Source organism: Convolutriloba macropyga, chromosome 10, assembly GCF_964194025.1.
Source record: "Convolutriloba macropyga chromosome 10, txConMacr16.3, whole genome shotgun sequence".
In the NCBI taxonomy this organism is placed as follows: domain Eukaryota; kingdom Metazoa; phylum Xenacoelomorpha; order Acoela; family Convolutidae; genus Convolutriloba; species Convolutriloba macropyga.
In genome coordinates, this window is record NC_134477.1 from 24497763 (window position 1) to 24514256 (window position 16494).

Below are 16494 nucleotides of genomic sequence, written 5' to 3' on the forward strand. Positions count from 1 at the left end.
CAGCAAAACACGGTGATGTGGGAATAACGAGCCCCACCCTCAAAGCCACAGAACGTTTCGATGATTCCAAAGAATCAAGTTTGTTGACAGAGTTAAACGCTGAGGAACACAAATCACACGTCCATAGTACAAGGCAGAAATTTGTGCAAAAATTGAAGCATATCAAGGTCAGCTACACCTTGAATTGTCAGAGCGGCTAACCAAATCTGAGAAAAGGCGGATGGGAAGACACTTCAGAAGTGGTAAATCGTGCTGGCTGACAGCAAAAAATTCTGTCATTTTTTTCTGTCAAAAACGAGTTATTTGGAGCCAGAGCTCAACACTGGGCTCCAGATGAAAAATATTTCATCCATATCTGATGGATGTGGCGAAGAACTTTATGTTCAGCATGCGCTTATCTGCAAAAAAGGTGGCCTCATTACGCAAAGGCATAATAAGAGGTGTTAGGGGAATTGGCCGAACACCAAAAAACAGTCATCAGAGAGAAATCAGAGAATAAGCCAGCTCTAAGAGCCAATCTATTAGTCAGGGGAGTATGGAGTCTTCCAGAAACTGCCTTGTTTGCTATCCGTGTCGCTGACACTGAGGCAAAATTTTATTGCAACGGAAACGGTAGACGTATTACAGAGCTGCGCTGATGAAAAGCAGAAGAAAAATTTTGCAGAACGTCAGGAGAAGCATATCTCGTTCACTCCACTTGTGTTCAGCGATGACGGCATGATACCCCGATAAAGCACAATTTTCTTGAAAAGACAAATTGATAGACTGTCGTCAAAATTGGGAAAACCTTATGCCACATTTTGGAAAACCTTAAGACTTTGTTTTGCCATCCTGAGATTACGAAACCTTACTTTAAGAGGTACGAGATGCCAAAAGCGGTTCCAAAACGGCGCATTCTTGAAGAATGAGTACCAATTTCACCAGCAGCTACGTTGATCTTTTACCGCCCAACAAGAAGGGGATAGCGCCGAACATTAATAATAACTCGTCCAAAAGTGGCGAGACCGATAGAAGCCGACTAAATTGAATAATAATCGTGCAGAGTGATTGCCTCAACTTTGATTCTGTACTATTATCTGACCGAAGGGGAGGGCAATTTATAGATTAATTGATTCTTCTCGACTCACTAAATAAGAGGCGAGTTAAACAAAATGCCTAAGTAAACAAAAAAGGAAAGCAATTGATGAAATTAAACAACAGGAGGCGAAAATAAACTCAATTAGTCGACTGTTGAATTAAATTAGATCCATGTCAGCAATAAACTAAGTAATATCTTTATTATTAAATTTTTTGATTGGAAAATTTTCTATTACCATTTAATTTCAGAGGTAGGTCTGCCGAAGATGGGGTCAGTAGAAAGAATTTTCACCTGCCTGAAGACCACTTTCGAGAATAAACGGTACAGCACATGACCCTTAAAGAAACACCATGGGACTTATCAATGTGGTCCAGTAAAATTTATTTTTGTAGAATAGTTATGTACGCACTATAATACAAAAATTTCTTTGAGATATGTATGCAGTTTGTTTATGCATAAGCAGTTGAGGCTTAATTCTCCTTGAACATTTCAGAATACTGTGAACTTTCAAAATACTGTGAACAGTTCAGAACAGTTCAAAATACTGTGAACTTTCAAAATACTTTGAACAGTTCAAAATATTGTGAACTTCGTTGGGTGGAGAATACGTAACATGTTATATACAAAAGTAAAGGCTGCCGGTCGCTTTTTACTATTCCAAAACTGCGCTCCGTAGACGAGAAATCGTATAACATGGACGCAAAAAGAATCGAACACTTTTTTGTAGGACGTAGTTTTGACCATGTTTTGTTTTAGACTAATAAAAGCCTGCAGTTGATTTCTGTACTCTGTTCAATTTGGGAAATCAGAACCAATTCTGCTCAAGAACTCTTCAAATATGATTTCTGATCGTTTTTAGAACAGTTCTCAAAATATCAGTGCCGCAAATCTTGAAGCTCCATTTGGCTTCCAGGAAACCATGTTTATTTTTGTTGCACTAGTTCTGAATGAATAGCGAAGACGAGGGGCTCTGTAGTGAGCCTTGACGTACACTTGAGAGGCATAGTAACTCGAAAGCTCACAATCTCTTTATTCCTAGTGGAGCAAAAAATCAAAACAAGAATTATAGGTTTCATTATACGCCACGCAACCTGATTTTCTACTATAGTTTATTGTGAGCAACATTAAAGACCTGGAAATCTCTGATACTATGTTCAATAGCACGAAAAAATTAGAAATGACAGTAATCTCAGAAATAAAAGGTGAAATTGAAAGACTAAAAAGAGCTCAAAGTCTACATCAGCCTTGAGCTGTCAAAAGAAGACGTTAAGAAAATAACTGTTTGCAAGAAAGAAGAAACCTCATTGATCAGAAATTTGAGCCAAAGACAATTCGCATTAGAAACCTGACGCAGAAGTTCTCAACGGAAAACTACGAACAGTCATCGAAAACAGTAAAAGAAATGAAAATGATCAGTCAAGCCCCTATCAGCCAGCAGACGGCTTATGACTTCGAGAAGCGACCATATTGATGTTCAACCGAAAGCGTCCTAGACTTCAAAAGAAGAATGAAAATGTCTATAATAGTATTATGATACCTGTCTGTTAACCTTGCCTGACTGAAAACGTGACTAGGGCCTCGATCATTCTCAAGAATTACAACCTATACAGAAATGAGAGAGCCAGTACAGAATCAAGAAAACCGAAGCACGGTGGGGTGCTTATTGTGGAAAATTACACCGCGCACGAACTTCTACCAATGAGTTTCAAGTCTGACTATCTAGTGATGTCGATCGAATAGCACGGCAAAACTCTCTCATCTCATGCTGCATCCAAAATGCTCCCGCGCCCAGCATCCATTAAGGGACCAACAAGGAAATCATTGATCTGATACATAAGATTGGAAATCTCAAAAAAGCAAACGGTCTGTATTAAGATGACATCATCATCATTGCAGAATTCAAATTTTTCCGAAGACAGTGGTGAACACTTGGCCAAATCACGAAACTCAAATTCTGGAAAAAAAGGGTTCAACTGAATCTCACCTACCACGCCAAGGCTCACCTGGACGTCATACTATGCGACAACCCAGAACTGATAGTCGCCTGCCTAGACGACAATAAGCTCAAAGAAACTATCGGATCGATTCTCAGACTAAATATTACGTAAGCAAAGTATTGGATACCACCGAGTGCAAAACTGATAAATTGCAGATTGGGATAGTCTGTACGATTGAATCCATGGTACGACAGGTGAAGGAAAAAATCGGCAAGTTTGTGTACACGGAACTACAGATCATCGAACAAAGAGCCCTTCTCCAAACCTGGGTATCTAGAAGCACATCCCATCTCATACGAGAAACTGCAATCGATGACGCGCAAACCGAGACAGGAGCTGGCATGACTGTTGAAAATGAAAAAGTTAGGGAAGAAAATCCTGCAAGCATCTGAAGTCGATCTGGCACAACTGGAGACCACGCTTCTGGAAAGAAAAACTTCAGCAAAACTCAAGAGTATGACAAGCAGAATTTAATGCTAGATTCTATCGAAGCTCAATTCATTTGTTCACATTTGTCAACATAAAATTTAGTAACTATTATTAAAACGTGATTATCATACATGAAGTGAAACTCAAACTCTAACTCGAACTATTCCCCCCCCCCATATAGCCAAGCTTACTAGTGCCAATAAAGCACAAAATACGACTGAACAAAGTTCACGTAAAATACATAAAATTGCTACAGTTTTTATTTCATCTGGCGCTTAACCAAAATGAGAATTCCCAGTTTACCATATTAGCACTAACTGCTATGACTAGTGCACAGATGTCGCAGAAATTGTATTTGATAAAAAGTGATTTGCAAAAGATGTTACTAAAAAATCTGTACGATTGGTTGAAGAATATACCTGTTGTTGACTCAGGATAATCGACAAAATTTCTATAGGAGAACTTTGCATGACATCAGATTTACACTGAAAACTTGACGTTATGGAAAACTGTTGACATTCTGTTGACATCATTACCATAGCCAATTAACGATGCAATTTTGACAGGTAAAACTACGTGACTAGCAGCATAAAAGAAGCTGGGAAAAAAATAAGTCGATATCGTTAAATTTTCTTATTTAACTGACATACAGTGCGTATTGAAGCACAACTCTTAAGCAGTAAATTACTTAATATAGATTCTGGTCTCTGTAAGTCGTCTCAGTGATCGTAAAGTTTAACTAACTTTGACTTGTTGAAAAGATAATTAACTTCGATAAAATCAATTTTTCTTGCTGAGGAACAAAGTTCTTAAGTACGAGAAATTTTTTGTACAAAGCATAGTGTTTCTCCTTGATTTTAACGAGGCCTATTCCAGTTAGACTGGTGTTATTGAAACTGGTAACTTGCTAACAGAAGTTAGAAAAACTGTTAATGTTTTCAATTATTTTTAAAATATTATAATGGCGTTTCTGCGATCTTTGCTAGAGAAAGCAGAAGCCTTGCCTAACTATAGCCAAGGTCGTAACGTGAAGTCCTAAATTTGATTTATAAGTTGAGTTGCTAACGGAAACTCGAGCAAAATTTTATTTGAAATTGAGTTATTTGGTATTCTGAGCGAAACTAACTTGAGGAACAGCAAAGCAAAGCTGAACGATTAGTTATTGGAACTATTTGAGCGTCCAGAAATGCAACGGTAATCAACAGTGCAGAGGATTACACAGATCAAAAAAGTTATTTGTAAGTAAAAACGGAGTTTTGGAACCGCTGAAATGATGTGGGCAGTGTAAAGTTTTTGTCTGATAGGAGAGCGGCCATTATAGTTGGTCCACCGCCCTGGACAGTGGAATACGAACTTTTGTCCAATGTATTAAAAAATTACGTCAGTCTTCTACAAATTAGGTTATCTTTTGTAAAGGAGACTATCATTAAGAATCTCGCTACTGCATAAATTACGAGGCAAAGTGACTCGTTCACGAAATCGCAGCAAACTGGATAACAATACAATTGCTGGTTTTCAAGATGCGTATCCTCCCTTTGGATAAGGTAGAGCATAGGCCACTGTGAAGTTGTCAATGCAAGAAGATATTATTATTATTACTGTTTTAAGCACTATTTAAATACTCAAAAGTGCTGTACAATTAAATTCATAGAACAAATAGTTTTAAGCTTCTTTCTGAAGGCCTTTTTGTTTGGTTAATGTTTTATTCACAAAAAAGTTGATTCCATTCGTGAGAAACTGCAAAACTGAAAGATCTTTTTCCAAAAGCTGTCTTCAAAGTTGGAGTTTGAAAGTTGTAAATATATTAAGATCTTGTCACCTTGCCATTTCGAGATACCAGCGAGTTAACACTTAGAGTCATCCTATTCATCGGATCCCAGCCACCTCGTAGGACTAAACCACAGAACTGGCGTTAGAACAGATTGATGCTCCTTATTCTAACTAGATAAAGTGAGCGAGTATCAATCTTACTCAATCCGCTCCTCACTTTGTATTTTTGACTTTGAAGCAAAAAAACAATTCGGCGCATCTCTTGGATTCAGAATTTGAAAAAAGACAGCAGCTAGAATCACGCAAAACAAAAACTTCAAGGACATAAGTCAGTAGCATAAACAACTAGGCTACACTGGTCTTGCACTAGTTTATCCTGCAACCGCTTTTTGCTTTAGCAAGACTTAATTTCTGAAAAAGATCAATTTATATTGCGCAAAAATCGAGAAGTCAACTGTGAAAATCACTCGAGAAGTGAACTCAAAAAATCGTCTGGAACAAAACTGTAAAACAAAAATGCCTAAAGACACAAGTTTACAAAAACTGCTTCCATCTTCTCTCGAGAGAAATTATTAATGGCTTCAGACAGGGTCCTTCGAGAGCAATTAACGAAATCTTTTGGGACAAACTGCTAGTCTTAAATGATGCACTAAGTAAAAAGAATTAGTTTCCTGCAATTCAAAGGTGGAATACTCATTTAGGGTCGAACTTTTGGGCAAAAAAGTTGAACGTCCGAAGGAAAATGCCTCATTATGAACAAATTGCAAAGATTTGCAAAAAGTTTCGCAGCCCAAATAGGGCAAAATGCCCAGATAAGGACAAAACTCATACTACTCGAAAAATATTAACTGGAAGATTAAAAGGGAAGCAAACACTAATTTTTGGAACCTTGAACAATTGTTGCCAATGAGAAGTCAATCATTCAAAAAAAAGTAGTTTTAGAGGAGGAAAAGAGTGCCATCAAAATACTTTAACAAGAGAGGTGTAATAGCAGCTGAAAAACAATTAGCTTTATGCTCGGCCTACTTAAATCACCGAAGGAAAATTTCATCTACAATAAAAACGCACAAACTTCCAAAATTTGCTTCCATCTCTCGAGAGAAATTAAAAATTGCCTCAAACAGAGTTCCCCGAGAGCAATTGAAAAAGTCTAGAGGGATTCAATAGCTAGTCTAAAATAAGTCACTAGGCTTAAAGAATCAGTTATTTGCGCTACAAAAGTGAAAAACTTCATTTAAGGCTAATTTTAGGTCAAGCATTTCAAATGTCTGGATTAAAGTGCCTCACTATGAAGAAATTGTAAAGTATTAAACGAAGATTACACAAGAAAAACCTGTCAAAATTGCCCCAGAACGTCAAAACTCCTAGTACTCAATACCAATATTAGCTGGAAGAATAAAAGGGCAGCTAAAATTATCCATTTCTGAAACGCTTGGCTAACTTTTAGTCTAGTTAGTCGGAAAGCTCTAAGAGAACCTAAGGTCTCCTCCGCCTGCCCTCCGATTTGGAGGACAAACATTTAAAAGAATCGCATAAGCGAAAAGGGTAGAAAAAAGCTACAACTAAATTAAAACGGAGATTTATAGAACTATCAGACTACCAGAATCTTTCCACCGAGAACCACTGTTGAAGCCTCAACAATTTTGCACAAACTGAATATCTTAGAGCCTCTGAGCCAGATCCACTTATGAATGCAAATACAAGTGAAATGACAGTAGCTACTCCAACATCAAAGGTCGCATTTTCAAAATCATTCTTTGATATTTGTAACCAGACTTTGTTACAAAACTTAGATTAAATTTAAGTTAGTGGATTGTGAACTTCCATTTTAAGTCTTACACCATTACAAATAGCTGAAAACTCCACAGTAAAAAGGCAATTGTTGATTTCCAAGATGTGTGTATCCGCCCTTTGTCCAGCGGAAGGCATAAGCCACCTTGTAGTTATCATTGCAAGCACAAACTGATGGCCTCTTCGCCGGATCCTAGCCATAGCATAGCGCAATACCATTGAAACTTGCTTTAAGATAACCTGATGTCACCCATTAATCATTTGAGCGAATCTCAATATGAAATAATTTGGTGCCAATTTGTCTTTTTGATTTTGAAGAATAATGGAACCAAATTGGCTCACAATTTACTGGCAAACTAGTAGGAAATAATCCAAGGTCTTGCACTAGTTTATCCTGCAACCGCCTTTTGCTTTAGCAAGACTTAATTTCTGAAAAAGGTCAATTCAGATCGCGCGAAAATCGAGAAGTCAACTGTGAAAATCACTCGAGAAGTGAACAAAAGAATCTTCTGGAACAAAACTGTAAAACAAAACATAGCTGGCAGATTGCCAGAAAATAGCCGCAATAGATTCGTAGATCGGCAGTCTAAAAAAACAGTAAAAAAGACAGACCAAAAAAATTCGTCTTTTCATTGAAGGCTGATCTGTTATATTTTGATTAAAGATCTGTTAAAGTTATTGCTGCCTCTATTAGCTGATCTCAAGTAACCTTCATTTAGAGTGATACACACCCATTTGACCTTATCTCTTTGAATTAAAGTAAATAAAAGTCAATTTCAAATTGAGGAAGTCATTTTTGAGAGTGAGGTAAGTCAAGTGTGACCAAAAATTTAATCACGCGCATGAACAAAAAAACTCGCTCCACTAAGAGCGAAAAATGACGTCACACGTGCAATTCAGTTGAAATTGCATGAACGAATGAACAAAAAATGGCTGTGACGTCATATGGTCGTAACAAAAATCATGACGACGAAATAAAAAAAAAACCAAGAGAAGGCCAATAATAGCCTCAGCTATCGCTGTGCGGCTATTAAAAAAGTCTAAAGACACACAAGTTTACAAAAACTGCTTCCATCTTCTCTGCAGAGAAATTATTAATTGCTTCAAACAGGGTCCTTCGAGAGCAATTAACGAAATCTTTTGGGACAAATTGCTAGTCTTAAATGAGGCACTAAGTTAAAGGATCAGTTTCCTGCGATTCAAAGGTGGAATATTCAATTAGGGTCAAACTTTTGGAGAAAAAAATTGAACGTCCGAAGGAAACTGCCTCATTATGAACAAATTTCGAAGACTTGCAAAAAGTTTCCGCAGGCCAAATTGTGCAAAATACCCAGATTAGGACAAAACTCATACTACTCAAAAACAATATTAACTGGAACATTAAAAGGGAAGCAAACATTTAAAATTTTGAAACCTTGAACAGCTGTTGCCAATGAGAAGTCAATCACCTAAAAATGAAGTAGTTTTAGAAGCGAAGAGTGTCATCAAAATTCTTCACCAAAAAAGGTGTAATAGCTGGTAACGAACAATTTACTCCAGGCTCGGCCAACTTCAATCGCCGAAGGAAAATTGTCATCTACAATATATGAATTAAATTTCTCACAATAATCAATGAGATGAATTAAGTCCCTAAAAACACAATTTCGCTGAACATAACTTTTTTCGACATTAAATATTTCTCAAAATTAACAAGCGTTTCAAATTCTTGCTAAATGAGCTGAAACTTACTTTATTAGGTAAAGAACTCGTACTTGGCCCCATGGCAGACATCGATCTGTCTAACATTGCACTGGTAGCACCCTGATTGTTTCTCGCTCTCAATTGCTCCTCCAGAGATATGCCATAATCCTCATGAGACAACTCAAGAGCATTATCATCGTCGTCATAAGCACCAGGATTGTAGCGTGACTCACTTGAGGTACCATGTGGCGAGTCGTCGTCTGCTCTTGCATCACCATATGACGTCATTAAATTACCCGAGAAAGCCAGGCGAGACTTCCTTGATAAGTCTTTGTTCAACTTTGCTTCATCGTCCTGATCAGCCAGAAGCTTTTCATTGTGCTTCAAAACTGATTCCGCATCTTTAAGAAGCGAAGCAGTTCGCGCCTCTAATTCTGCGTTAAGACGCGAGTATTCATCTTCTTTGCTCAAATAATCTCCCGCAGTGGCAACCGCCTGGGCCGAAAGTAGACTACGCTTACCCGACCCCAAACTCATATCATCTAAAAAAGTATTCATTTGCATCAATCTCAAAGAATTTTCGATTAATTCATACAGAAAATGAGTTATGTTTCCCATAACAAATTTTATTATGTAACACGTGATTATATGTTGAATCGATGTGACTTTGCGGTAAAGATTTTACGCCTGTTAAGATGGGGGAACAGAATAGATCAGAAAATCAGTCGACATACTTCCCCCGCTCAAAAGAATCGCGAAAACTATTTAATATTTAAAATTAGATCGAATAGAACTCAAACTTCTTTTCTTTGGAGCAAAATATCTCTTCGCAAATCCAGCTATATCTGAACGCTTCTGCATGATTTCATACTTACTACGTGAACGGATTTGCATAGTATAAAAGTACAAATTCAAATATAAATCAATCAACGTCAACACATCTAATGCAGAGTACTTGATCAAATTATCGGGAATCACATCCAACGAAAATTTCTCATAATCAGTCCAATGCAGTTTGTAAAACTCATATGCCATTAGATTGTTGCATAAATATTTCAGGCCGCTCTTCGTTCCAACGTAATAGTCAAAGTCATAAGGTGTCAAAATTTTTGATACCAAATCAATAAAATCGAAAAAATTAGTTATCTCGAATTCAAAATTGCGGTTCAAAAGCACCACGTCATACGCACAACCAGATCCAAACTTAGTCACGTTGTTGTTTTTGAAAACCTGAGCAATACAATTGATCTGATTGTCGGTTAGCTTCCTCATATCAAAGACAAATGCTCTTCCACTCAATGTTCCAACTTGGAGGAGTGTCACTTTTTGCATCTGCTCGGTCATTTCACAATCAAACGCGCAAATTGGCGCTTTTTCTAGAACAGTTAGAAGTTTCATTAAATGAGGCCATACGTGAGATTTTCAGGTGAAAAATTTAACTATTTACGCATATCATCGTGCAGCAATTCGTATGCAGCAGTAAAGTTGATTGGATTATTCACATACACAATACACCGATTATCCAATGGGTTACTGAAAACGGGTTGCGCATAATCATATTCATCGCTTCCATGAACTCTCTGAACAATTTACTGGTACCTGAGAATCGATTACAAGTCAAATCTAATTATTTGATTAAAACTCACCCATTTCAGCTGTTTAAGCTGAGACTTTGGCTTTGTTCTGATGTGCCGTCTAACCGAAACATAGTACTTCTAGGAAAACGTCAATTTTACAAATGTAAAAAAAATCAATTGAAAAAAAAAACAAATAACTCCGCTACGAACCGTAAGATTAGTGAGACAATTGTGTCGAAAAAAAAATTGCGCGTTCATCATTGCATCATTCTGAAAAAATATGATATAGCTACTTGGATTGAGATTAGGACATAAACGGCAACCACCAACCCCCCCCCCCCCCCCCAGCAAATTCAATATTTTCACAAAAGGATTTAATATATAATGACACTATTAGTGCATATCGACCCGGATCTTTTCCGTTTATGACTCGAATCTCATCCCCCGTCCACCCCACTACTATATGAGCATGTAAAAATATTGCACGTGCAATTGAGGGTACAATTGGGACTTACCCGTTAAGCTGGGGGGAAACAAACGGAAAAGAATATGGAAAAACCGATCTTCTCTGGTCCCCCCCCCCCAAAAAAAAATACCTTATACAACACCCCGCTACAAAGCACGTGTCATTACAAAGTAACTCATTATGCAAAATATGGAACGTGCTATGATGGGGGGAGGGGCGTGTTGCAAATAACATGCACCCGCAAAGATGCGACAAAACTAATAAATACCGCAGAGAAGGAATTGTCAATTAAAAATTAAATTGATTTAACAAAGGAACAATTTCGAGCATTGAGTTCAACGTCAGTTTTACTTAAAACTGATTTGATATCGAGATCTCGGCAACGAGATCTCGACTTCTGGAATTAACTTTGAAATGCCTCCTAGATCCAACTCCATTAAGTACCCATGCGGTCATTGCGCACTGCAGGCCAAGGATGATGGATGTGGAGCTCTACAATGCAATAGGTGTGGCTTCTGGTTCCACCCAAAATGTACTTCTGTTCCAGCAGCCCCGTTAACTCACTTGAAAAAAGTTCAAGGATTGGTTTGGCTTTGTGAGTCTTGTGAATGTCCAGCTAAAGAAGCACTCTCCATGCCATCTCCCAAAGTTGACGAAGTCCAGAAACTTCCTGAAAGCGTTGACGAGCTGAAGAATTAGCATCCGTTAACATCAAACGTGAATTTGTGAGTGTCACACGTATATAGGAAAATGTACTAAAAACCATCGGTTTCAAAATTTAGTTTAAAATTTGATTTATTACCTGATTTATGGCTGACACAAGGTTGATAGGTGTCAGAAAATAAAATAGACCTGTGATTACACAAAGCTCGGGCTTCGAGCGAAATCAACAAAACTGACATATCCTTGCTGACTCAGTTAAATTACTACGATGATAGAACCGATATTGGGTACCGACCGAAGCGAGGATTAAATTCATTCATTGAACACCAAACTTCCATCAGAGCTAACCACTCTATTAAATCTAGTCTAATTAAACCAACTTTTCTTCACCATAATCTACTTAACAATTTAACTTATAACTTTGCATTTTAACCAAGTACCACGCTCAATTAGCCAAGGACAGAGTATTGCGCACGGGCGGCTACTATAGTGGCGACAGAGATTAAAGTAAATAGAAAACACCGCTCAGTAATATTGAGCGTTGTACTGATTTCTAAAAGAAATCCATTTTTGTTTGAAAATCAACTTTCGACACGAGTCTGACGTCTTAACATCACGACCCGAAAAAGGAATTTTCAACTGGTGTCGGGATTCGAGAACAAACACTGCCGTCTTCGAACTTTCAAGTGACTACTCCCTAAAATTTTGAATATCGCAAATCGGTTCGTACATGTTTTTTCGATAATAAAATAGCGTTCAAACTTCAGCGAATTTGAATTCGACATAATTTGACTTAAAATACACCATTGAGCCTTGAGTTTTTTGAAATTTTCTTTAAAAAAATACAATGTCAATAAGATTCAAAAGCTGCTGATTTAGTGTCAAAGTAGTTCGGGTTTCGAGCATAATTATTGAAATATTTTGAAAAACAGCAGCTTTTAAAAACAATTGTGGCCCGGCAATCCTCAAAAACGCTGTTACCGGAGCCTTTTACAGATTTGAATGATTTTGAGAGTTGCTACACACTTTGAGCTCTTGTCACAACTGCAGAAGTGGCAAAAAAAGGAAACAGTAAACGGCACCAAAACCTACATTGATGAACGGCCGCATCATTTTGCGTTAAGGCTACAAAAATCGGCTATTGATTTCTATCGTACGCTTTCGGAGGACACTAGGAAGAGCTATGCTGAGACCGTAAAAGCTTTCAGACAACATTATAATGAGAAACCTGTATTTTTCCGGGGAGGCTAGCTAGGTCAGTCAGATGTTTTCGGTGATTTGCAAACTGTAGCCTTGAAAGCATACCCTCAGGAGTCTAATGAGATAAGAGAACATCTCATTTTGAGAAGATTCCTTGAAGGCATAGAAAATAGTCAGGTGCGACTCGACCTGAGAAAGAACCTGGGTGACGCGGACATGACAAAGCTTTAGAAAGAGCTCTACATATTGAAGCAGTCATGAGGATTGAGGAGGAGGACAATGAGCCGCGAGTTTCTGCCATCCAGTTGAATGAAGACACTCAATTAGTTTATTCCATATACAATTTAGTTCAAACACTGCAGACTAACCAATCTAACATGCAAGATAATCAAAAGTTTTCATCGCAAGGAGCAAGGCCAAAAGAGTTTCTGTGCGGAAGTGAGCGTGGTTCAAGAGAAACCTGAGATAAAAATGGAAACTATAATAGCTAAAACAGAAGCTGCGATGATAATAGACCAAACAATAGCGACAGTAGAGCGCAATTGCAAACACCAGGAGCCGAGAACAGAAGCCCAGATCGGTCACACCAAAGTCGTGCTGAGCAGTCAAAGACAGCAGTGAGTTCTGAGTGAAAAAAGTTGCCGTTGCGGTCAGCAAAATCATGCATCTAAGGAATGCAAGAATTGTTCTGAATGTGGAAGTCCAAATCATTTCAAAAAAAACTGCCCGTATTTAAACCAGAATTAGCTGAAGGTTGCAGGGCTTCATTTTCAGCTAGCTATGTAAAAACTTTGCATGGCGGAAACAGCCCAGTGGAGGCCTTGTTTGCCAAAATAATGATAAAAGACAAACTGGTAAAGGCCTCAATTGATAGTGGAAGTAGTGTGAATCGTTTAAGTGACACACTCTACCAGAAATTGGGATAACCGAGCCAGATAAGAGTGTGCAATAAAAATATAATAGCTGCCAACAATGGAAAAATGCCTGTGAAAGCTTCAACAGCTATTCAGTTCCAACTTCAAAAATTTACACCTGAGGTAACAATTGAATTTCTAGTGACCAAATTGAGATAGCGCCTTGTTTATTGGGCATGGAATTCTTATATAATTTTTTTTTAAATTTCTGAAAGAACGATTTTTTTACGGGACATTTGGGAAGACATTACAATTGTCCCCATCCCAACGAATAATTAGAATCTGTTTTTATTTGCTGCTCAAGATCACGAATTACCTCGTCGCTGCGAAGGTTTCATTAAATGCAAAGGTATCGATGAAGAAGGTAACATGACACAGCAAACAGAAATTATAGCCGAACCCATGAAAGAGTTTGAAGACAAATCACACCTAATAATAGCTAGATCGCTGAATGACATGGTTGATGCTGTCGTATGGGTTCGATTTCGGAATCCTACGTTAGAACCAAAGAAAATTTACAAAAGTGCGAGAATCGCATGTGCGGAAAACATTGAAAAAATTTCAAGCGTAGAACAAAATAACCCTGACAATAATAGAAAACATAGGGATGAATTTAGTTTTGAGAAACATGTGAACTCAAGTTCAATGAGTTTGTCTTGTGAGGAAATGACAAAAGTGACGTCATTTTGCACAAAATATGAAGTAATTTTTTCGCGAAACTCAAATGATATGGGATTTCGCGACCGAATTAATTATAAATAAAATTAAAAAAGGATGCTGTGCCATTCAGACGTACATACGGCAGCACGAGCTTTGAGAAAACAAAAGCCGCGAAAAAAATAGTTGGAGACTTGGAACGAGACGATTTAGTCGAACCAACACATTCCGACTGGGCGGAACCTATTTTGCTTGTACCAAGAAGGATGGAACCTATCGCTTGGTTGTAGACTACCGTGGTCTGAACAAAGAAATAGAAAAAACATGCTGGCATTCACCACGAATTAACGACGTTATTGATTCACCGGAGGGAAATATATACTTCTCGAACATAAATCTCTTGTCGGGATACCTTCAGATGGCAATCGAGGAAGAGAGTCAGAATTGAACAGCTTTCATAACGCCTCTAGCCCTGTATAAGTGGAAAAGACTCCCTATGGGACTAGCGTCTGCTCCGGGTGTTTTTCAAAACCTGTTGGTGTTAATTTTTGCTGGCCTCTCCTACGAAATGGCTCTAGTGTATCTAGTGATATTATCGTTTTCGGAAGAAATTTTGACGAACATCTGGAAAAATTGGAACTGGTTTTCCAACCTTTAGCGGAGAGTGGATTAAAGATTAAAGGATCAAGATGCAATTTTTTCCAAAAACGCGTCAGCTTCTTGGGGCACATTATATCCCGGGCTAGAGTCAATTTTAACCCAGAAAAAGTAAGACCGGTAGGAAGAATGAAAGAACCATCGTCCCTGAAGGACGTCAGGGCCTTTCGAGGCCTTGTGGACTTTTATCGAAAATTTATTCTGGGTTTCGGAAAAACAGCAGAACCTCTTTACAGTTTACTGAATAATTCAAGCAAATTTGAATGGAGTACAGAGTGCAAAAATTCGGTAAACGAGTTAAACGCTTTTGGATGCCACAAATTTAGGATGTCCGAACGATAGGGATACGTATACAATAACTACGGATGCTTCGTTGACAGGAATTGGAGCAATTTTTACCCAAAAGCAGGGAACGGAGGATAGAGTTTTTGCATATGCTAGCAAAACTCTGAGTAAAGTCAGCGAAATTGTTCAGCCACTAAGCGGGAATTATTTGCAATCGTTCATTTTACCCAGCATTTTAAAAACTATTTACCTGGTCAGCACTTTTTAATTAAAACGGACCACCGGGCGCTTGTCTGGATCTATAGTTTCAAAGAACCAGACGGTATGGTTGCAAGATGGATAGATGAACCTGGGCAATTTGACTTTGACATCAATCATAGAGCAGGCAAAAAAATCCCACACGCAGACTCTCTGTCGCGCATAAACATAGAAGACGACGAACAAACAGCTTTTGTTAACGCTATTGTGATTGACGCAGAGCAAGACAGTATAAATTATGGTAGTCGAGGTTTACAATTGGACAAACTGCAGAGAGTAAAACTGCGAGACTTGCAGCAAAATGACAAACTACTCGAAGAAGTTTACTCCTGAGTACTAAACAAAAAACGACAGGAATCACGGCATATGAAAAATGGAGCATCAAAGGAGTTATGGAAATACTGGGTTCAGTATGCAAATCTTTGTCTCATAGAGGGGATTTTGTATCGTAAACACCAAACAGAATCAAACTTTGAGACTGTTTACCAAATGCTTCTACCATGGGAGAGAGTGTCCAACGTGCTTGAGCTGTTCCATGACTCTCCTAGCGCAAGTCACTTTGGGATTGAGAAAACCTACCAAAGGGCTTGTGAAAAGTTTTATTAGTTGTGCATGAGAAGCCACGTAAGAAACTGGATAAAAAAGTGTTACGTGTGTCTAAAAAGGAAAAGCACTAAGCAAAAACATCGGCATTCACTCACAAAATGGAAACCTAGTCATCCATTTTGGCAAGTATCTCTTGATATCATGGGTCCACTTCCTGAGTCTCAGGGAAACAAGTACATTTTGCTTATCGGTGATCAATTCAGTAAAAGGTACGAAGCCATAGCTTTACCCAATCAAGAGACAAAAACCGTGTCAAGAGCGTTTGTTGAACACTGGATAGTGAGATTAGGCTGTCCAGTCAACCTACACAGTAACCAAGGGTCGAAATTTATGTCAAAATTGTTTCGCAGTCTTTGCAGTGAACTAGGAGCTCGGAGGACATCAACAATGTCCTGCCACCCACAAGGGAACGCGATGATTGAAAGAACAAATCAGACAATAGAACAATGTCTCTCCAAATACATAG

The 16494-nt window shown here is 38.2% G+C and overlaps 1 protein-coding gene across 2 annotated transcripts in view; it reads right to left on the reverse strand.

Annotated features, from left to right (window-relative positions):
- LOC142348831 (testis-expressed protein 9-like) overlaps positions 1–10594 on the reverse strand; it is a 49957-nt gene extending 39363 nt beyond the window's left edge. Inside the window, exons 1-4 of one of the 2 annotated variants that reach the window (XM_075400361.1) lie at positions 10533–10594; positions 10392–10460; positions 10193–10325; positions 8794–10121 (exon numbers count right to left, since the gene is read on the reverse strand). In XM_075400361.1, the coding sequence (XP_075256476.1) occupies positions 8794–9363 (570 nt within the window). In that variant the 5' untranslated portion in view covers positions 9364–10121; positions 10193–10325; positions 10392–10460; positions 10533–10594. The remainder of the gene's footprint in view (positions 1–8793; positions 10122–10192; positions 10326–10391; positions 10461–10532) is intronic. The other variant, XM_075400362.1, reaches the window with a different exon arrangement.
- Between the last annotated feature and the right edge of the window lie 5900 nt (positions 10595–16494).